The sequence below is a fragment of the Phalacrocorax aristotelis genome, chromosome 16 (genome assembly GCF_949628215.1).
Source record: "Phalacrocorax aristotelis chromosome 16, bGulAri2.1, whole genome shotgun sequence".
Taxonomy (NCBI): Eukaryota; Metazoa; Chordata; class Aves; order Suliformes; family Phalacrocoracidae; genus Phalacrocorax; species Phalacrocorax aristotelis.
Genome location: NC_134291.1, coordinates 6,247,458 through 6,271,499, shown reverse-complemented (window position 1 = coordinate 6,271,499; position 24,042 = coordinate 6,247,458). Strand labels below are relative to the sequence as shown.

Here is a 24,042-nt window from a genome sequence, read left to right as displayed (position 1 = left end):
CTCTGGAAATGCAGAGGGCTGGAGAAGTGGAGCAGGCTGTAGCATTAGAGAACTTGGAATCCACACAACATGCATGCTGCGAAACTGGATTTTCTTAAACTTTGTCTGAAACTGAATTTGTTTCAAACATACAAGGCCAGACCTTGTGTCAGCAGAGGAGGGAAAAGACATGTCTGTACTGATATTTAGCATGTAACAGGAAAATATTCTTTTAACTTCTGATATGGCAACCTATTTGTTCCCTTTATGGTGTGACAACTCTCTCTGCTGCCTGTCCCCTCCCTTGGCAGCAGTCATTGCACTTGCCTGATGGAGTTGCCCTCTCCTCCCTTCTTTCTTTGCACCACTTCTTTGCAGAGCTAGTGAGTGAAAGAGCGAAAAGAAATCCTAGTACAAAATTTAAGAGCATTTTTGCCTTTTTTTTTTTTTTTTTTTTTTTTTTAAAAGCACAGCCTACCAAAGGAGAGGGGCAATAAAATAGAGCATGGGAGCAATAATGATAGTGCCAGGAGAGGATAAGGGGGAAAGAACTCTCTCATCGGGCTTCACCACCAGAGAAAGTGAAGTATGGCACGACACTCAGTGTAAATTATACATCAGCCTACTCTGAAACGCACCTGGGCCTGAAGCGTCAGCCATGGAGAGGCATGCATCAAAAATAAGCTTTTTCAAGAGTAGCTTTGAAAAGCTTTAAGATGAATAGTTTTCATTTTCTTTGCTTTCCAAAATCCTCTTAGGATGTTAATGAAAATATATTTATAAAACTAAACCTGACAATGCTAGATCAACAGTGGGGGAAAATTCCAACAAACTCAATATTATTCTCCATACTGAAAAGGAAGAGATATAACAAAAATAAACCCCCAAATAGGCAAGATCCAACTTCTACAAGCAGTTCAGACGATTTCATATTGGCTTATAATTGTGCCTGCAGTTAACTGTGTGCACCACTCCTAATAATTTTACATTGCTCAACTAATTGCACCCACAAACCACCAAGTCATATATATAACTATACAGATTTATCTACAATTACTTACCTGCTTAATTATTTATTTAAAAAAAAACAAACCAGAGCTCTGGTTAAGACCATCTTTAAAAATCAGGGCTCAGTTTTTAAACCTTATTCCTAAAGGTGCCAAAAGAGAAGACCAGAATCACAGACCCATGACAGGAGTAACATCTCTTCTGCGGGGGGTAAATACTTCTATGGCAACCATCTTCAGCACATCAGCACATGCATTAGACTTGGAGCAGGACTTAAGTTAAAAGTCACCAAAAATTACTTTTGCTTTATTTCTAGAAAAATTCTGTGTCTGGAGACTACCCACAGCCTGTTTTGACAACTGACAGGAATGGTCTTGAACAAAACAAGTTTGATAACAACCTAAAGTGAGGAAACTGAGGGAGAGTATGGGTGTGTGCTCTCACCTGGGAATACATGACAGAAGATATGAGTGCATTTTAAGCCCCTTCAGCAAGCAAAGCTATCTCTTCCCAATAAAGAAGCAACCAGTGAGATGTGATGGCTTTTACCTAGAGCACCTACACCCTAGAGCTGAAGGGGAACTAGGAACTGTGAGATGTATGTTAACATGACATTGCAGCATTAATAGACAGAGCAAACCTCCTTTCATCCTGGCGCAGGTACGAAGAGGTGGGCAGCCAACCTACCCAGTGCCAGCACCTAATGGAGGCTTCCCATTCACAAAGTTTCAGAAGTTAGCTTTCATACAGGTCAAATAAATTAATGAGATAATATGCTGGTCTTCAGGCAATACAGCATCTTTCTGAAGTACCTCAGGAGAAAGTCTCAAGTCTAAAGCAACTGGATAAAGCAAATGGGGGTGGGGGGGTAAGGGCACATTGCTGAAACCCAAAAGAAACAGTCAAGTTCAGAAGTACTCACACTGTCCACTGCCAGAATTTTGGCCCAGATGAAGACAAGGAGTGGTCTCAGCTCACGAGCTGAACTTTGAAGTAGCTTCAGCACATACGGGAAAATGCCAACAGACAGGGCCTGGGGAGCCAGAGAGAAGAGCAAACCCTTGTGAGCAGCTCAGCTCTGCTGCAGAGGCAGCACCGCGCAGGGGCAGGACTGGGCGCTCTGTGAAGACGCAGCATATTTAACAACACAGATGAGAAATCTGGTAGAAAACGATTTCGTACATTTCTAGTAAAGAGGGGATCCCTGTGTGTTTGTCTATTGCTCATTTTAATCTTGGATGTCACCAGATATTTTCAGACTCATTTGGTCCACAGAGACTCAGAGTTAATCTAGCACTAGCTTTTACTTGTTACAGCCTATGCAATTTTATGCTTTATGATACGTTCTGCTCTCCTCAGATGGAGCCATTTGCTCTCACAAGTAAACATACTGCAAAAGCTCAATAACTACAGGCTTCCCACTGGAAATTAAATAGGCCTCTTGCCCGACACAGACTTTTTACCAAGGCTTTTCCGTGGGACAAGAGACTACTCACAGGAGGACACACAACATGTTAAATCTTTGAGAATCCCACCGTGATTGCAGATACCCTTCCCAAAGCACAAGGTAAAGGAAACGTACGGTGAGGGATTGCACTTGCAGTGCCCACCTCCCGGGGGTCACTACCCACACAACCTGGCAGCAGCTGAGCATCACCCAGTGGTACGGCCAACGAGGTTTATAAAGCACACAATAGCCAGAGCAAAGGCCACTGTGGCTGACCTGCAGCTATGTTTTGATCCTCGTAGAAGTTTATAATCCATAGGTCTTACAATCACCTTTAATGCATTCTTTCTTCCTACCACTGAGGACTAAGCTGTCTGCGAGGGCGGCAGAAGGGAGCCTTGGCCAAGATGAAAGAGGAAGGTAAAGAAAACCACTAAAAAGCCCCATCATTGAGCTATTCCACATCCAGCTGGTGGTTCATCTTCATCACTTTTCTCACAAATAGCTCCATTTACAAGAGTGTTTTAAACTGCTCCTCTGTTTAACTCTTATTTATTATCTGCACTGTGCTAGCCACTTTCCAAAATGCAGAAGGCAGCTGCCACGTTCTCAGAAGAGCTTACAAAATCCGGAGACCAAATAGATAAAGGAAGAGAAGAAAACGATGCAGCCAGTAAGCTGAGAGAACAGATGACCTAATAAATATTAAATTTATAAATAAACATATGTGCTTTTTAAAATTTATTTTACCTGACAAACCTCCTTATTTGTCCCAGATATTTCCTCCTGCTTTGTCCCTTACAATCTTTTACACTAAAATATTCCCAAGGAACTCCTTTTTGTGGTAATGCAAACAAACAGCTATTGGGCCTTTTTGATTAATACAAACCACTTTTCTTTTAGGGATGCTTGCTCCATTTCACACACATGAACACAAAAAAAACCTGGTTGCTTGTTAGATCTGCGGAATATCTTCCGCATCTTCCTCCCATAAATCATCATTTGCATTTATCACCAATACTGAGATAAACTAGACTTTTACAAGACAATACGCAACATCCACGCACCAAGCTAACTGCCCAGGGACCCAGGTCCAAAAATCTTCCCAGCAAGTCAAGAGCTCGCAGCCGATGTACCTGGCTCAGCAGCACCTGCAGAGGAGAGGGATAATGTTTATTGCTAAAGAAAACAAAACCCCCTGCGACTACAGAGCAAATAGAAGAGGACCTCAGGATCGTTACGTGACTTTGAACAAACTGATGGTCTGAATGAAGAAGCTGGAAGACAAACCCTGACTGCTGAAAACTTTCACCCCACTGAACAGTGTCACCAGTGGGTTACTGCCCCTCCTCATAACACTCTGCTTCATGAAGTTTCTGCAGACACACACAAACATTTTCCTAGGAATGCAGTTATCCTCAATCTCCACGTCATTGCTCTACTTGTTCTCTCTGCTCATTTTTCTCTCCAGCACAGTGGTTCATAGGCAGCACAGCTCTGCTAGACGGCAGCAGACCCTATGGATTTCAAATATTCTCACCATACCACCTGCCTTTCCCCAGTAAAGCAGGAACACGATTGCATCTGCAGGAGGGATTCAAAGGTGAGCAAAAGGCCCAGCCTCCCATTACTCAAAACAGCTCAGAAGCAGAAAAAGAGGCTTTGGTTTTCTTGGCAAATCGATATAAGAGACTTAAGAGGGAAGCAAAAGGTCACATTAGTCGTTAATAAAAATCTCATTAAAACAGAGTCTGACAACGATAATGAGGTGGTAGTTTACTGGCTTATACCTACCCTGGTGTGAAATATTAACAGACAGACTTTCAGTTCTTAATCTCCTTAACAGATGTAAGATATTGGAATGCAACGTTTAATCCTCAGTTTAAATTGAGTAACATCCCTCAGCGTGCGTCTCAGGGAAAGAGACTCGTTGATTTAGCTCCCCAATTCCATCCCCTTCTCAGTGTTTTTCCAAACTGCGTATTCAAATTAAATTATTTTTCATGTTTAATATTGAAGACTAACTAAATTACTTGGCTCATGTCTCATACTATGGACGACTGATACTAGATACTGAAGTTGTGCAGAGAAAGTCCAGTAGAAAAAGACGGTTACAAGGAAGCATGTGTTTCACCTCTGAATAGCGGAGCTCAGGTCTCAGGACAGGTCATAAAAGAAAGGATTTTTTTCATCCTGCCCTAGTTGGCACCAGCGGATTCCATAAACTTACTACAGAACTTGGCACAGTTAACTATGTGCTTTCAAGATGCCCAGCACAGGAATAACAGGGGCAGCTGTCTGAGATTAAAGCAGAAATAGAAACCAGGGCACGGTAGAAGCTGGGGCAGCTGAAACAACAGACAGGGACATGTTAGGTGCAGGGTGCTTACAGAGCCGTGGGAGGCATACAGATGTGGCAATGCTGTTATTATTGACCTTCAGAAAAAAACCAAGTAAACCCACAAATTCTCTTGTAGCTGGGGGGAAAAAAAATGGATTCAATTGAAAAGGATTTCCAGGTGAAGATACAAAACCAGATCTCAACACTGCTAGCATCCCACAAGAACCTTTAACCATACCAAATTGTGTCTTATTTTAAAAGCTCCGTTGCCTTATTTTCAAAAACAAAAATGCCACCAGTCTCTCTCAGGTTTTTATATTCCCACTTCCCAAACCGATTGGCACAACAACTTGAAGCCAAAACTGACACAAATTCTAGAGACTTGGATGAGGGTGTGGGGAGTCTATGCAAAATTTATGAACTTTCAGTGAAATTATGAAATGGTTACGTTGTGCCACTATATGCACACAGCAGTGCATCACAGTGACGCGTCCATCGCTATTCCTAAACAGAAGATAAGGAAGCTTGACATGTAAGTTAGAGATTAACCAGGACACAAGAGCATAATTTAGAAGTAACAGTCCACATTTTAGCAGGAGTCTCCTAACAAATGCAGGATGGAAGAAGGGGACTGCAGCAGTGGCCTCCCCAGGGCTTTCTGTGGAGTAAGCGCTGCTCTTGACTATGTGCACTGGAGATCGCGAGGCAGGAGGTACCTCCACAAGGATCAAGCATCTGCTACTCAGGCTCATTCAGGCTGTGCGTATGCTAACTTCCCTTTGATGACTCCTCTCTTCTCTGCACCAGGAAGCCACCCATGTCTGATCTGCCCCATCACAGCAAGAATTCAAAATGGAAAGCAACTTCTTCAAGTCAATTAAAAGGCCATTGACAAATTACTGTCCCCCTGTGCTTGACAAATCCAAGCTTTGCATGGCTGGCATCATGCCTCTGACACTCAAATACCTTCTTTCCCCTGGGGCACATCTAGAATGGGAAAACAGAATCAACCTTCGTTAGGCTACAGCAGCATAGTCTGAGCACTCCCAAGGGGTCAAAGCAAAAAGACACTCAAAAGGGGTCTGAAATGCACTTCCTTCCCTCTCTCAGTCAGTTGGTATCTAATTCAAAGAATCTCAAACCTGTCAACAAGCAATCTTATTCCATTATACAAATGATATGCTTTAATTTTAAGAATAATTACACTGTGCTAGCTCGTTTTTCCTCCAGGAAGGAAAGCAGGTTCCTTTGCCAGGTGACCTCTCAATTCCACTGCAAGGTTAAGCTACCTGCAGAACCCTCTGGTGCCAAATAATTCACAGCAGCGAAGTTGGTGCTGGAGTAGAAGCCTGCCATCTCCCATTGCAGTGACAGAGATAAACCATACATCTGTTTATCCAACTGATCTCTCAAGGCTTGGGAGGTCCAGGGAAATTAAGATTTGGTCTTACAGAGATTGATGGTGCTGTCAGTCAAAAAACAAGCTGGTAGCTAAAAGAAGGAATGTGAGTCTTCTCACATTTAGTGAAAGAAATCACATATCCTCGTACAAGTGACTGGAACCAAATTCCTTTAAACAGAAAGACTTTTGTTGCCTGGTAGAAGAGACCACAGCTACCTTGACGAGGGGTTATATTTCTGTCAATGTAGACTCCTGAGGAGAAGAGGGCAAGAGCAGGTGACGACTGCCATATATGCCTTCCCATAAAATATTATTTTAAATGAGGTATTATGCTTCTCCTAGATTTACTTCTCCTTTTTACATATGAACTTTGTCTAGTCTGAGCAAATGTCTACCAGAACTCTACATTCCTTCCAGGCATGGTCTTCAGAGACTTGTTTATATGTTCTTGCAGCAAAATTTCAGCATTGCATTAAAGGTAACACTTTCCAAGCTCTACCAGACAGATAAAGAAGCCATTTCCAAACGATTTACACTGCAGTAACTTCCTCTTGCTGAAAACAGAGGGAAGAGAAAGTCTCCACCTGACAGAGCTAGCATATTAGGGGAAATACTACAGGAGAAAACAATGAAGATGGGCTACTCTGTGAAGAAGTCTTGCTACTTCAGACCAAAAAAGAAGGCAGCAGAGCCAGATGCTGTTGAAGCTGCAAATGGACTATAGCAGAAATTTTGCTCAACAGAGAGTAAAGGTATGGGGGAAGAAAAGTACTTTGTCTTCATCTGCACAGGTCTAGCAAAGATGCAATCAGCTCTAATTAATCCTGAAGGAGCCCACGCAATTTATGTACCCAAACGCCATCTGGTTGATAGCACAGCACTCGGTGGGCAGGGAGACATGCACAAACACACCCTGTCAGCTGCGGCCGAGCTCCTGCAAGCCTCAGTGGTGCCAAGCTCCCTGCCCTGGCCGCTCACCTGCAGGACAATGGGGAGCTGCTCCGGGGGGTTGCGGTTCTCCACGCCCATGGTCAGCCACACCTGGAAAGCTGTCAGCTGCTCCGCAAAGAAGGGACTGTGCTGTTGGAGCAAAAACAGGAATGCAAGTTTGGTTTAAAAAACAAGAAAAGAAAAAAGATGTGAAACAACTAGTTTTGGCACCTACGGACTCACAGTTTATTGTTTCCAAAAACAATTCTTTTTAATTGGCAAATGTTTGTGTGGGGGTTTTTTAATGTATAAAAATTCTACAAAGACTGACCAGATACAATGGCCCTGAAATATGCTGGTGTTCTCTAATGTAAGTGCTTGAAAAAAAGAAAAGGAAAGAGAAACGGGAACAGATATCACAAAAGGTCTTAGGGAAATCTGGTTAATCTTTTCCACATGAGAAGCAGGTAGAATAGCAGTGGATTTATCTGCTCTGCAGAGGTAGTTTCACTCCTGTAGCAGCACATGGTGCTACCTCTGCCCAGTCCACAGTGAATGCAGTCCAACAACAACAAAAAATATGTCCATCCACGTCTCGGTCTTCCCTGGCTGCCACAAACCTCTCCAACAAACAGGTGGCCATTCAGATGTGCTGGTTTGGGCTGTCTCCTATTTATCAGTATTTTAATTCAAGCCTTTTATTTAGCTATCCATCACTTCTGACAGCTGTAACACAGTAAAAGCACTTCATACAGGCAAACAAAAATCAGAAAATTTACTTAAGCCACAGTAGTTAATAGACTTCACACTAGTACCCTACTAAAGATATGAGGGGTGGGGTGAACTCCCATCAGCTAACACCTATCAGCTGTCCTTTGGTACTTAGTACTTAAGACAGTACAATCATGTTTTACAAAATGCATCTGAAAGGCATCCAGTAAATATAAAGGATACTAGCTTGTAGTATCTCTAGACATAAAGGAATCTGGTTTAGGGGACCGCATATTCAAGAGGAGAAAACACCTCATACTTTGAAAAACATACCACCTAACTACGATCTTACTCTAACAAGGTGTGATTGTTTGAGGATGCACCACACTGCCTGATAAAATAGGACATTTACTTGGTGAGATCTGACATTCTGCAGCACATTTTAAGTCCCTGGAGCCTGTTCAAGCGTGCAGAGCGTCTCTCGTCTCCTAACACCAGTGGTGACTGGCCATCAATGTGACACTTATCCCCCAAAGTGCTCCACTCTGCAGTGCACACTCAGACAGTCCTTGGGCATGTCAGCATCCCCCACCAGTGCAGCAGTGCTTGAAGAAACCTTCCTTTTGCCATCTATCACACCAAGTAATGGTACAAACTAGGTATGAGAAAGTACTGACCAAAGCAGACAGCCGCTTCCAGTCAGAAATCTACAGGGGAACAGAAATCAAGGGGGAAGGAGGCAGGGAAGAGACACGAGGAGGGACAGTAAACCAACACAAACCCTCCAGAAGCCCAGTTGCTTCCCCGTCATCCCCCGTATGAGTGCTGTGAGCCCACAGGCCTTTCTCAATCAGGTTATTATATTTTCCAAGGTCTGACTAGCAAAGAACACCTAGAGAATAAGCACAAGTCAGACGCACATGGTTTATAACGTGCTGCTGAAACAAAACAGCCCTGAAGAGATTATTAATTGCTTTATCCAGGGCCAGACTGGAGTCTAAACCTGCAGCGGCCAACGTGGCCAGCGAATGGATGGCAGCAGGTAATCCTGTGACTCACCCGGGCATTTGACATCCCAGACACTGCTGCTTCTGCCAGCCTAGTTATGAAACGAGCTGACTAACCTCAATAACACAACGCCCCTTTCCCCTGCCTTGCATCAAACGACTGTTTTTCCCAGGATTACTGCTGGCCAGCAGCAGCTAACCTTCTCTGATAAACAACACTTCTTGCCAGGCATAAATCAAAAGGTTTGAGGGCAAAACGTTGATTAGAACACAAGGAATAGATCAGAGGTGTGCAACAGTCTGTCTGCTCCAGCCATTTGTCACAGCATTGAGCTAAGCCCCTTCCACTCCCCCCCAAACTAACAGCCCAGTTTCACACTACTTCTGCAGGTATTTCACAGAGAGATATTCAACAGGATAATATCTGTCCCCCCTCTACAGAACAGGCACAAACCTTCTTGGTATTAATCACACTGGATTTTAGGAAGAGCTCAGAAGAGAACTTGATCCCTTCTTTACATCTAGCGCCTGGGCCAGCTTGAAACACAGTGTTCAGGCTCCCAGCTGCCATTGCACGTTGATAGCTCTACCTACCCCAAATTCTAGTTGAAATACACAAGAAATTACATTTGTCAGGCTTGAAAAACCTGCCTGTAAGTTGCTTCCACCCTGTACTGAATCAATTGTGAGTTGAGAATAACTACACTTATTTGCTGATCTCTTGTATTTGCAAGTATTTGCCTCCTCTCATCCCTGAAATACACTGAAATTTGCTAAATGTCAACTCACTTGATAGTGAGTGCCCAGATGAGGTCTAAGACTCATATAAAAGCACCCACTGACATTGTTAGAGACCTGAAATAAAAATGAACATAAGCTAGGAAAAGTCATATTTGTTTAAATTTTAAAATACAGCACATACAGTGGGGGGAAAAAAGGGACAGGAGAATAAAAGCCTTAGGGCATCTTTATCAACGCCCTCCCTCGCAGAAGTCCACAGCTGTCCTCTGGTACTCAGGTCTTTGGAGACAACCTGCAGTCGCAGCCAGAAAGCCTTTTGGAAGTTTGGTAACGTAAATAAAATGCAAGAATGTTACTGTAAAATTAAGAAAGAACATCACGGTGGAGCAGGTATCTGAGGTTGTACAGCAATTATTAGTTAAAGGTTTCCATTCATGAAATGTCAAAGGAATATCAAGAAATACCCGTTCTGATTAGAGGAATTTAAGCCAAATATAATATTAAAAATGTTACTTTTCTGCTCTCTGAGATTAATTAAAGTAGACAAAAAACCCCAGTGACTTATATTTATAATACTATGCTTAAGAAAACACTTTGGATATACCCTCAACCTTTATTTTATTTTTAAATAAAAGATATAAACTTTAATGCAAAAATTTTCATTTCAAAAAATCATACTGGCATGTTGGGATTTTTTTCTGTAAGAATACTGTTAGTCAAGACTGAGCGCTCTGAAATTTTATGAGTCAGGTCTCAGGCTTCACTTCTATTAGTAGGAGTCTCTTCTTTACCAATAGGTGCGGGCTGAATCAGACATCTCATGCAATAGCGAAGAACTTAAAGCTGATTTTAAATCTATTCCTCCAAATGAGGTGAGTGGACATCTACAATTTTCAAAAAATATAAACCCTTAAACTGTAACAATTCAAGACTCAACAAGCAAAAGTGATGCGCCTAACCGAGGTTTCAAATAATGGGCTAAACTGGGCACACAACATTTCAAGATATTATCCAACTCACCCTAAAAGCAGTTCCTTCCTCTATAATTGTAGGTAATTGGGAAAGGCAAATATCAACTGCAAGGTCCCATGCTTGCCTAAAGAAAAAGGGGAAAGAGAAGTCATTACAAGTTATCCATATGTAACATCAAGGTAAATTTAAATTCCGATCATAGAAGTATGTGGACAAAGCAGTATTGTTTGACTGCTTTAGGAATGCTTAGTATTCCTTTTTTAAAAATGTCATATAAAAACTATTCAGCACAACAGTGAGATCTAGTCCAGCATGGCGTCAGGTTGCCCAGCAAAATGTGAGTGAGGTAGGAAGATCCCTAGCTGAAGTTCACAGAAAGTGCTCCTCTCTGTAACGCAGAAGGAAACAGAGTGAATTGAAGTCTTGTTATATACCTGTCCTCATACAAAAATGGATGACATGGACGACCTTTTTTTTTTTTTTTTTTTTAAACTAGGAAAATGAAGTGAATCCTGGATTAGCCCCCACCCATAATCCTTCAGCACACACCTCTGTATGCATCCAAAACCTCGCTTCCTCTGCATTCAAGTCACATCAGCTCAGGAAGATGCAGCCCTGCTGACAATCCCTCCAACTCACAATTCATGGATACACCTACACCACCACACTAATTCGCCTTTTCTGCATCCTCAGCACACACTCTGTGTCACTGCACATATTGCCGAGAAAAGTAACTCAGTCCACATTAATCTAATTCCGAGCGGGGTTTTGCGTGGCAACCTTGTTTACAAAGATTGGCTCTACATGACTCACCTGAAGGATGGAGGGATGTACACTAAACTAGAAGGGAAAATATTTGAAGATTTCAGTTTTTACACTTATCTACTATGCTATTTAGTGGCTAAAAGTACTGTGACTTACAGTATTTTAGCATCATGGTTATAACAGCATGTAAACGACCAGTGGCCAAGGAACCTGTTGTGGCTGCTTCAGTGCAAACGAAATGTGCTAATGGTCTGCCTTCAAAATGCTCACAGACTTAAACAGGACCAAACTAAAATAAATGCACTTGGTCTCCAAAGTTCCTAAAACACCTCTAAAAAAGTGAAACTGTCACTTTTTACCCCAGAAACCTTTAACCCTACCCTATCCATAGCCGTTCCATGCACTTTTCATTTAACATATGAATTTATGCACTCTGAAAGGCTACTGAGTTAAACCACACCCGATGGGTTTCTCACACAAAAGAAACTAATTTACTCTCCAGACACATTTGGTCTTCCATAGCTTGTGGCCATCGTGTGTTAATATCAATAGGCTAAGCAATTTTTCTTCTCCTAGGAACATTTGCAGACCTAAGGCCATAGGTGATAATCAATAACAGTGTATTTTAGTTACCTGCTCTGATAAGTTCTTAAATCACCCTGTTTTGAGTCAAACAAAGCCTTCCATTAGAACAACTGCCAAGTGAAATTTATCCCATTGGCTTAACTGGCAGCTGTTCTCAACCGAAAACAATCTTATCAATTAGATGGAAAAATAAACTATATGGTTCTTGCATTTTTAATACGGATTCAAGAGATGCTGCTTGTTTTAGTTGCCCCAGACCTTGTTCCTCTGCTTCACAGCATTTACCTTCCACTTGACAATATGCTGCCAATATAATCAAGAGGTAATCAAGAGATAATCAAAGCATGGGCAACAACTGCTTCCCACATGCTCAATAAAGACCCATGCTGGAGACAAAATGTTTACACAGAGCTGATGAGAGACATTTATTCTTGGTTGAGGCAGAGGCAAAGTCAATTAGTAGAAATATAAAGATAATTCTACTTCAAGCAACGAACCAGTATTTCTGACTTCCAGGTTTCTTGGAGGAATGGGCAATACCACCTACAGAAATTCCCTCAAAGATTAGAAAATGTCAATACACAGTGCCTTTGAGATAAGTTTTACTACACAGGAGAAAAATGGTTTAGAGATCAGAGGCAACTAGTCTTATTTTGGCTGCCTATAAAAGGATTCTATGTAGGTCATTATACTGCAGAGGCACGAGCTAAGATGCTGAGCTCCTCAGAGTCATTTTAGGTAAGAAACACTAATACCGCTACAAAAATGTCCAAAGCAGCCCTGCAAGGTCAAATCTCAAAGGTTTTAAATGTCATCAGAAAGAGCAAGCAAAAATTTAAAAAGATATTTTAGTAGATTAAAACAAAATCTCTTTATGCTTCTAAAAACAGGCCACATAGCCAATGTCACTCAATCTTTTAAAAGAGTAACCACCAATATAAAATCTTAACATCCCAAACTAGAGAGCTGCTGGTTAACATCAGCTGTGTAAAAGCCTCTATTCAATTCAGTTCAAATACTTAAAATGATTCTCCAGCCCTTCCAAACTAGCTCAACACACCGTTTCTGCTGTCTCCACAGGAAACAGAAAACTTCCCACCCAACGAGACACGTGAGCAAAGAAGTTTTGCCTGAAGGAAACATCACACTTTTTCCAACTACAGCTCCTTGTGAGACTTTAGGTTGCGCAACTCGTGAATGAGTTGTCAGATAGTGAACGCACCACACTGGCAAAATAGACGATGGCATTAAACAGGCATTACAACAATTATAGATTCAAAACAAACCACAAAGGAATAGTACAGACAAATGCCACGGAGTATGGGAAGAGAAAGAGAACGGGAAAAATACTTGTAACAGTCATGGTGAAAATAATGGCCGCTGGTGGTGGGGAGGAGCAGCAGTGATTGACCGTTTTAATATGCCAAAGGGAACTAGAAAGGCGGGCAATTTGTAGATACGCTCGCTGAACTAATATTACACTTCAGCACACAAACAAGAGATAAATTAGGGAGCAGCAGGGGAACAAGGATGGGTGGCGTTGCATCCTAGAAGTGATTTATGAAAGCCAACCCAAGAGATCACTATCCCCTCTTCCTTCTTTGCAGAGACTGCTGTTTGCAAAGCGCTTTGGAAGATTTGTTTTCACTACATTAGGCACAAGAAGAGCTGGGTTATACCTCAGCACTGTTCCTTCCCCCGTCCTTATTGCACTCTTCCAGTAACCCCCGGACACCCTGCTGTGCCAAGACAACACCGTGATGCATCCACTGGGCAATAACCTACCGAAATATCGCAGCGTTTCAACCTTACTACATTATGCTATTAAAGAATGCATTAACAACGCTTTTTATACTATGTTGTCCTAATCACTCTGTATGTACAACAAATTGATAGAGCACTTGCATAAGAAGAGAGGACAACTCCTCTTTGTACACCCCAGTTAAGTTAGAAGTTAAGAAGAACTTAACATAAGGTTTTATACACATTCCTGTTACATCTCCCCCAAAAAGGGCAATAAAGACAAGCAATCCCACTCAGTGACTGATTTGACAAAGTCCAAAGGATTTCCATCGTACTCCACCTATCGGGGTGGCCATTTCTATGTGGTCTAAAACCAACAAGTGTATGAGGCAGTAACTAGAGAACCTGGAAAGAGGCACCACAGGATGTAAAGCTCGAGCTACCTGTCAGCAGGAACACCAGCCCTCAAACCACAAGTTCAAAAGATTTTTTTATGCAATCAACCACACAGCATGGTTGTACTTACCCTTATGCTTGTTCGAGACCTGGCAACTTGAATAGTATCACATCTCAAAAAAAGGTAAGCGCCTTTGACAGTGCTCCACGCTATGCTGTGAGGCAATCTCGTTAAAGAAAGGGGTCAAACTCACAGACTTTCAACTACGTTAGGATGGGGGACTCCTTAGGTTCAACTACTGAGGAGACATACTTACTGTCATGCATCTCCCACATGTATTTTGGAATAAATCCTCTCCTTAGTTGGAAGATTGACTCAGTTAAAAAACAGGCAAAAACCTGCTTTTGTTTATCCAAAACAAGCAAAGCAATGCAGCATGCCAACAGAAACAGTCTGCAAAGAAAACACGCCAACCATGCCCTGCATCTCTCTCTACACCGCTCAATCACTTCAGTAAGGTAATCAACATGCAAGATACAAGCCATCATCCTGGGAAAGGACACAGCATTTCAGAATATATGAAAATTAAAAATGAAAAGGCATTGCTCCTCCATAATTCTGCAATTAAAACTAAACAAGGAAAGAGCTCCCCTGAATTCCACCAGCAACTTTCTTCTCCCGTGATAGAAATACTCATATATTTGTCTTTATGTTTTAGCTTCAATTTTTCTTAGCCATTCAGCACAAAGTCCCTACTCACATGCCCCCCAGACTCCATCTATCTCCCCTGCTCAGTTCAATACCAGTTTCATTACAGTAGGACTGTTTAAACTTTTAATAATTTAAAGTGAACTCATCCAGCTGCCTTTACTTTGTTTCCCAGAGGTGCTGCAAAGTTTGGACTTCTAAGCAGAGAACAGAAGGCCAAGAGTTCCAGCTTTGCTCAATGACTGTTTTACTGTGCAAATCCATTAAATGGTAATGGAAGCCCACAGTAATACTTTAACAGCATAAATGAAACACGGTTACGGAGATGTGCATTAGTTTTTCTTCTCCCACACATACTACATTAGCTGACAGATCATGGAGGCAGATTTTCTTACACTCAAATTTTCTGGGCTAAGTCAACATCTAATGCTTTTAATTCTCATATCACATTTTTATAACGTATTATTGACGTCTTTTAACATCCTCTCTTCTTCTGGGAATAGTTTGTGTTATATTGCACCACACATAATATTAGTGAAAATGAGTATTTCTTAGTGGGACAGTCATGCTGAGGAGCAAGTAAAGAGAAGCTGAAGCCACCTGTGGTCTTGGGGCTCAGGCACCCGGGTACCCACTTGTTTTGAACTGTATTTCTGGAACTGTTAAATATTTCAGACTTTATCAAGTACATCAGACAAGATTTTTCATGTTTGTTTTTTTCTGTGAGTACAATTCAGCAACATACCCTGCTTGACTGAATTTTCAGATTTCAGCCTGAATTCACCTGCGTCACAGTAACACTGTGAACCCCCTAAACCTGCTTTAGGGGAGACAGCTGGGAAGCCGCTCAGACACAGCTGTTTTTAAAAAATATTTATTGCTGTGAATATTTGGTGCAAGTATGAAATCCTCCTTTCTTCTACCAGTGCATTCCCCTCCTCTAGCCACAAGTTAAAGCACATGCTTTGCTATTTTTGTCCTACATTTCTCTCCATTAAACTATCTGTAGTCCGTTAATGGGTCTTGGAGATGTTAAGACTAACACATAGACACAAAAAAAATCTAGTTAAATCAACGGTGTAATCTGAATTAATCTAATCCTTCAAATGTCAAACAGTTCCAAATACCCTTTCAAACAATCACTTTCTTCTTGCTGAGATATTAAATCTTTCTGTGTAGCTAAATGAGACTCGTTTCTTTGAGAAATCAGTGAGCAAACCTGCATCCATTCTGCAACACTCCCACAATGTTCAGAGACTCCAACTCCTCTCTTACCTGTAATTGGATTGCTACATTACGGTTTTCTTTTCAGCTAGGATTTCAAGCTTGTTTTATTTGCAGTATGTTATGACTTTCTTTCAACCAGAATTTCATGGTCGGTGTATACACTATTACAATATTTCTATTATGGACAAATCATAGCTCTTCCAAAGCATAATTAAGGTACTTTGTTTTTAATATATGACCTACGTTAGGAAATATTTCCAAACACATTATTAGGTCTTTTCAAAGGCCATGAATATAACTTGCTGCCAACAGCAGTAATGTATAAGCCATAATCCATCACAATCAGAGCATCAGGCCTCCTGTTCTTACTGCACAACAGAACGACTCTCAAAGTTGAATAGCACAGCCAGTCAATCAATATTTATTAATATTAATACTTGCATTATAGTAGTGCCTGAGGCAGCCAAGAAGCTACAGTATGAGGCACCATACAAATACAAATAGTCTGTGCCCAGAAGGGTTTAGGCTTAAGCAGGTAAAACAGAGAAAACCAATAAAAGTAAGACAGATGCGAAGGAATGAAATACATCAGAGCCTACCAAACAGGGCAGGGTCCCACAGATGACCTCTCCTGACTCCTAAATAGGGTGCCCTTCTTGGTGAAATAAAGAGACTGACAGCTTGTGCGTCAGATTTCCATCAACAAATAAGTCTTCACTTTTCCTCAATTGTTCAGGTGAAAAGGATAATTAACAGAACAGGTAACAGTGGTCTCCCAAATGAAATGACCAGAACAACAACTTAATAGGTCAAAATTTTAAAAACTTGTTCTCAAAAGGACTAAAGCAAAGGAACAGAAGCTCCTATCTCCAGCAGCCTCAGTGCTTCTACTGCAACCGTGCCAGACATGAGACATTTCAGTGGGACTTAGGGAAAATCATCAAACAAGCACAGACAAAGCTAAGCAAAAAAGATAAGGAGCAAACGGTTCAGATTTAATGTCTGAAAGGGGGCAGTCATAATTATTCATGAGGTAAACTGATGCTTAAGTCAAGTGTAAGGAACATTTTGCAGCATCTGCGCACCCCTCTGGCACGCTCACAGCCAGCTGCACGCTGCCAGCCTCGCTCAGCCCCTCTATGGCTTCAGCAACGTCACCAAGAGCCACAGAGCTCTGGCGTCCAGCTACAGAGAGCAAAGCGGAAGGCAGGAACATCATGTTCTGACCTCAAGAGCTCATCTACGCCAGGGAGGCAGGAGCTCCATCTGCACTTTCCCCTCTCACTGACTGCAAGATGTTCCCCATAAGAGAGTTGTAAGGCCAGTGCCGAGCACCACGAGCGCAAACTCCTGGCTGTTGCTGCTGCTGCGATGAGGAGGGAGGTCAGGGCAGCGCATGCAAAGTTCACAAGACATGGTGTGTACGTTGCTACAGCCAGTGTAACACTGACATTTACTTATGCCTTTTCTGCAAAAGATGGTGCAAAAAATGTCCTAACATATAACAGTAGTTTGCTTCTCCAGTTAGCCTTCTGCTGGGATATGAGTTTTATCTATATGTAGATCTCTTTTAGTCACTATCTCAGCTGTGAATGTGCAGAATGGCTTGTGTCCGTAACAGCAGAGGAACATGGTAATCTTATATTACCTCTGTGAATAGAGGAGCAGAGCCCAGGAAGCCAGATGGGCACCCAGAGGATAATGGAAGAGAGCAGAATATATGCATATGTGTACTGGAGAAGCTAAAACATCACACACCCCTTTGGCTGCAAGCAATAAACCAAAACGTGAGCCAGGAGCACACCCCTGGTGCACACAGGATCAGGGTTACATGGGAACAGTGAAAGGTGTGAGGACCTAACACAAACAACCCAAGTAAACAACCCAAAAAGCACAGAAGAGGGGAGGAGGAGGGCTGGGAAAGTCCCTTGAAGTCTGAAGTCAGATCATTGAGGAGCACTGGCTGATAGATGCCAGAGCCACTATTTGCATTGATTACCCATTTATAACCCTGTAGGAGAGAACCCTGGAGGTTCTCAGCCACTGCTTGCAGATCAAACCATTGCTGACGACACAGCAGCAGGACTCGCTCCCCAGTATGTTGTCTGACATGCTGGGTATGAAAAAATCTGTGAAGAGTCTCAATAAAACAGCAATCAGCAAAAACTTGCTGCATCACCCACCACGTAACAATGCAGATGCAGATTCAGCGTGATCATCGAATCACGTTGTTTGAAGTTTTGGTTCTTTTCCACACTCCTTTGGCTAGTGCTCCCTGCCCTCCAGTCACATTACCTAGTTTATTCAAACAGTAAAATGGGTTTGGAGGTTTCAGATCAGCAATCCATTAGCAAAATCTTGAATGAAAGGTGATAGGTAAGTGCAGATGCTTATTTTTAGAAAATATTTAAGCAAGCCCTAAATTAGTTTCTAAATGTGTCCTTACTAAAAGTTCCTAATAATGAACTGAGCCGCCTCTGACAAAAGTGGAATTTTCCCCTTTGCTGGATTTGCTTCAAACTGCATGTTCTTTTGGAGGACACTGAATAAAGTGTGTCAAAGGATTCTCTGCTCACTTGCTGTCTGCTTTGCTAATCTTCGGGATCCACAAGGAAGAAAGCCCTGCATGTGGCCTTTCTTAAGGATTTTCTTCTTCTGGTAAATCCTAAAAAGCAGCAACAGTGCCACTATCCCGTGGTACAGTCTGAGGGCCTTTACAAAAGGTATTCGCAGCACCATTTTTCACCAGGAGAACTACGATACAAGCGAAGAAAAGAATGTTTTTCTAGAATCCAACATGCTACCAAGCAGGACTATGAGAGATACAGAATGGGATCCAGGTCTTCCTGGTTTCATTCCTCTGGTTCTGCACATGGATGGCAACACCAACTCCAAGTCATACTCCCACAGGAAACCAGCAATTCAGGCTTTTAATATGCTGGCAATAAGAATGAATTATATTCCCATAAGGAACCAGAAATACAGGTTTTTAATATGCTGGCAATAAGCAAGCTATAAATTACTCAAGAAATTTAGTGTTTTAATTTCAAAATTTCTGCAAAACGTGTTCCACGCTCCTGCAATAGGAAACACACAGTTCTATGGCTCAAGCTCTGCCACATCAGGCTGCAACATCTGAAAGACAACATGGGGACTCTGGTTGTTTCTTCTACTCTTCACTTAAAAATGCCCCAGTCCCTCACGCGACATAACGATAGAACACCTCACCTCACTCGTATTTACAAATAACTGAAAAAATTTTCCTCACAAGATGCTAAGCCAAAGCACTCAAGAACATTGTTTGCCACGTACAAACAACAAGTACATTTAGTGAGGCTGCCCAACTGCTAACAATTCCATCCAAAGCCTCCCCTATTGCCTCCACACTTTTCAATAATTAAAGCAACTTTGTACTACCAGCAGACACCTCCTTGATGACTCCTGCACCTGCCAATGCTATTGGGGCTCTCTGTCCGCAGCTTGCCTCCGTCTCTTAGAGAAACCGTGACATATAATTTGAACTCACTGATGCTGCTGTCACTTTTACACTGATATCATCACTTCATGCTTCCTCTATGTATGTTCTTCCTCCACAATTTTATGGAGGAAACTTATCAAAAGGATTTTGGAAATGCAGGCAAATTAAGCCCACTCAGCTATGTTTACCTGCCACTTTATTAGCCTTTTAGCAAGTTACCCAGCTATCATTTTCTCCTACAGGAACTACATTAGCTTGACTGCACCAGTTTGAACTTGGCCAAATTTTGTGCTGTTCTGTTCTTAATCATGCTGAATTAAAAAATGAAAGCAAGTATTTTTGTTATTACTGTTATTATTATTTTTTTATTATTATTATCCACAGGACATTTGTTTGATAGTCAAAACCACATTTAAGAGCTTTTTTATAACTGTGCCACCTCCATTTCCATTAATCATCCCAAAAGCAACAGTAAAAGTAGATGAACTCTGCAGCAAAAAATTTCTTCTACTTCAACAACGCTAGTTAAGAATTTTTCCCTCAGGCCCTCAGCTCTCCCCACCCTTCACAATCACAGGTGACGAGCTTTACTTTATGAAAACAAAGGTAGCAGATGCCCAACTTCTTTTCTGTTTGGAGTAAAAGATTACACAGCTGAACTGAAGTTTCTGTATTATAGATTTACATTATAATTACGTATGCACAGAGAAGAAATACTTTTGGAGATGGGTATTATGCCGCCACATGCTGTTTCATTTTTGATCCACTGACTTAATCAGTAAAGCACTGTGTAGATTTAAGTAGCAACAATCTTTCAAGACTATAGCGCCTGAAATCTCTGTAAGGCATCAGCACACAGCCTTTGCAGCGAGGGTAACCTGTTGGCTGTGACTTACCACATCGCATGCATGTACGTTGGAGGTAGACGAGGGCTGCTGACAGGGGTGCAGTTGTAAGATCTCATAATCCTTTCCGCCAAGAGAAAGTTACGAAATAAACTGGCCACAAGCAGGTCTTGCCTGAAGAGCTTCTGGAAAAGATCTGCCAAGAGATTGCATGAATTACTAGATGCATATCTTTGTAAATTGAGTACCTCAGGTAGTATGCAAAAATAATTTAAAACATAAAAATATGTTAATATTTTATTCCAGTAACAAGAAATCTATAACAGTTTTGCAGTGACATGATATGACAATGATTAAATGGAAATCTGCCCTCCAAGTTCCTTTAAAACATAGCAGTTACGCTCCATTAAGAGAATTAAATACTTTTTGCCTCAGGTGGTTTTTTGCCTTTTCTGGATAAAATGTTTTCTTTTGGTGTTTCACTTAAACTCAGCTTCCCTAAGTTTCTGGAAATTACTGAGGGAGAAAAGGACCTGTGTGTAGTATTTAATCAAGAACTACACACCTGTTAACCAGCAATTTCATGTGCTTATGAGAAGCCAAAAGAAATCCTAAAAGATAGCAAATGCACCATCTTCTATAGAGGCAAAGAAGAATTATGCTATAGTGAGTATCAGAAAGAGCACAGCTGGAAAACCTGATTACAGATTTGGCCACCCATGTTCCAGAAGTACGAATTCAGGGCAGAACAGAGGTAGAGAAACGGGACGAAGTTACCCATGGGAAACACAGACTGTCTTACAACCAAAGAGGAAAAAAAACCCCCTTTATTTATGATACCAAAAAAGCCTGGAAACTCTTTACAAATACAGTAAGAAAGAAAATTATTCAATCTAAAGCAACCGTGTTAGCAACAGGAAAAAACCCTTCTGGTTTCTAATAATTAGGTTGCTGAAATACTTCTGGTAGAAAAAAGCAAATGTAAAAAATTTAACTAGCCTTAAGATCCAGTCTGATCTGTTCTTTCAATACCAGGCTCTAATTTTCTCCTTATTTCAGCGTCTCATTTATCTTGCTCTTCATCCTGCTACTTTGAATAAGCAATGCGCACTTCTGATGAAAACTTGATTCACCTGCCCAAGTCTTACCTCTAGGCAAGACATTCCATGCAATGGTGTCTGTGATAGCGGTGAAGATCCAATTCAGCTCTCCCAGGGGAGTTCTCCTGTCATTCAGTCTTCCAGGAATCCTACAAGTAGGGGGAAAAAAACCCCAACTATTAAAAAACCATATTTTTTTGGAGATACACACATGCACACCTCTAAGCCTCAATCAATGTTCACAGAAGACAGTATTTCCAGAACCTTAATTCTTAACCAGGAATTAACAGTACTAGACAAACTTTCCTTATCCAAAATCTATTTCATTTTCATTTGTTTGCAAGATGAATTGCCAGATAAAAGACGATAAACAAGGAATTGTTTCTAGATAAGCGAGTTAAAGGAAAACATCTGGGAAGACATCACAGAGTTGACGTTGATTTCTGAGATGCAATGGAAATGCCTTTTTCTTCAACTGCCACCCTGCTTCATTTTATCCATTATTCACTTCTTGCTGAAATAGTTATTAGTAAATACAATTTATATTGCAAACTATGTGCTCACGATCCATATGTCCTTGTGTAAGAACTTTTGAGTGATCATATTCCATAAAAACCCCAGTTATTATTTTTTAAACAGTCAGAAAGCTCAGAAGAGTTTGAAAACATGGTCCTTTTGTTAAAAATTGTCTGAGAGTAACGTGCATACATCCCAGCTCCATGGTGCTGCAAAGTGCTGCCTGCTCATGACATAATACAACCCAGTAAGGCTCACCTTACCGTTCCAGCTAGGCTATCTTTTAAGTCAAGATCAGAGCACACACGTGCCTGCTAGAGATGGTGCAGCTGCTCATTTCTGAGGGACGTTTGCTGTTTCTTACAAAGACACACTGTTTTTAACCCAGTAGGTTCTCTGAAAATTTGAGTTCATTAATTTTGTGCTTATGTGTCTACAGGTTTGTTGCATCACCACCAGGACTGCATGCAGGTGCAAATACAGTGTCTTGGTAAAAAAGTTATTGAGCATAATCAACAGCTTTTCATTCAAAAGGGAGACATTTTCTGCAATAAAGAACTTTCCAATTAATGCACTGGTATTCATGGAAATCAGCAACTTGAATGCCCGTTCCTTAACCTCATTTAGGATTAACGTATTGCCCCACAGAAACTTGTAAAAACACATCTTTCTAAGTTCTGTAAATCAGGCATTACTAAACCCAGAGTGAAAAGCATCACTTTGAAAAGCACCTTCTAATGAACAAACCAAAATGCTGCTGAATGCTGCTTTCTGGAGCCCTCCTATTGCAAAGTCACAGCACAAACGGAGGCAGCACATTTTACCCCCCGGCGGCTACAGGCAAGATTTGATGCTTGTCTAGAGAAAAGTATTTACTTAATCCAGGTTTCCGTAGTGGCAGTCTACACACGCTGTGTGTAGTCACTTCATAATCTTACCCATTTGTGCCATGACAGCACCCACATGCCTAAAAAGTATAAAAAAATAAACCAAAATTATTTTCTTTCTACTGTGTTCTCCCCCCCCCGCTGCCAAAGAGAAGAAATTCCTTTCCCCTGAAGCGCCAGGGGACTGGCAGGACAGCGTGTGAGGGAAGCAAACAGCAGGCACTGCCACTGCTGCTGCAAGCTGTTCTGCGACCCACAGCATCTCGTGGTCTTCCTCCGTCTGGTCACCCTGCATATCTAGCTGACCTGAAACTGGGAACAGTTTCAACTCTAGAATATCAAAATCCTATCAGCAACACATACCAGGAGTCTATTTGTGGTGTAAGTAAGGTACTAAAAATGCTGAGGAGTCCAACTGTTAATTTTATTAAATATTTTAAAATACAAAAAAAAAGGGGCACTAATCAATATCAGGGGTGGCAGCTTTCCAAATAGTGATCTGCTCTTGTCCCTTCTCAAACGCAGGATATGTGGTGAAAGTGAGCAAAGGTTGTGGTTTGTTTAAGATTATGTTTTAGATAGGAGAAAATAACTCAAATAATGAAAAAAACCGAAATAGTCACAAAGACATCCCCTTCCTCAAATAAAGCAAAGGCAGAGGACCAGCTAATCATTCTGCTGGGGATAATCCAGCTGCAAGTGACATGAGCAGATAGTAAATAAATGCTTCTAAGTACACTCCCTTAAAGCCAGAGGGTTATTATAGTATACACAAGTAGTGTGGGACTGAAGTAACAGTGTGGTTTGTCACAGCAAAAGCTTTTCTGTGATTATAACCATGCACACACAAACATTTTGACTATAAGATGACTTGCATTTAATAGAAGATTCTTAGAAAATCCGTGTTGTTAACCTCTCTTTGACAATCACTGGCATCACTACACAGGTCCCTTAAATCTTGATTCTAGGGTTTTACAGCAGTATGCTCACTATGTTTTTAACAGTGATACCTATAGAAAAAAGGAACTCTCTGCTGTAAAATTTCCACGCAGCACAAAGACTCATCAAGTAGTAAAAAATAGAAACAAAAACCAACCCCCTCCAAAGAAACACCAGTTTACCTAGGAAAGCCCTAAGCTTTTAAGGGTGGCAATGGACAGGCAACTGACCCTTATCATGAGAAAGCAGCGCAGCAGCACGTCTTGTACAAGGGAGGGAGCAGAGGACAGAGGTGATTTTGCCTTGTATCGCTG

At 41.4% G+C, this 24,042-nt stretch overlaps 1 protein-coding gene across 2 annotated transcripts in view; it reads right to left on the bottom strand.

Moving 5' to 3' along the window:
* The window catches only part of RPTOR (regulatory associated protein of MTOR complex 1), a 166,393-nt gene that overhangs the window by 61,769 nt on the left and 80,582 nt on the right, over nucleotides 1-24,042 (bottom strand). For both annotated transcript variants that reach the window (XM_075111716.1, XM_075111715.1), the window contains exons 8-13: nucleotides 21,435-21,535; nucleotides 20,338-20,482; nucleotides 10,587-10,662; nucleotides 7,156-7,257; nucleotides 3,502-3,585; nucleotides 1,910-2,020 (exon numbers count right to left, since the gene is read on the bottom strand). In XM_075111716.1, coding sequence (XP_074967817.1) covers nucleotides 1,910-2,020; nucleotides 3,502-3,585; nucleotides 7,156-7,257; nucleotides 10,587-10,662; nucleotides 20,338-20,482; nucleotides 21,435-21,535 — 619 coding nt within the window. The remainder of the gene's footprint in view (nucleotides 1-1,909; nucleotides 2,021-3,501; nucleotides 3,586-7,155; nucleotides 7,258-10,586; nucleotides 10,663-20,337; nucleotides 20,483-21,434; nucleotides 21,536-24,042) is intronic.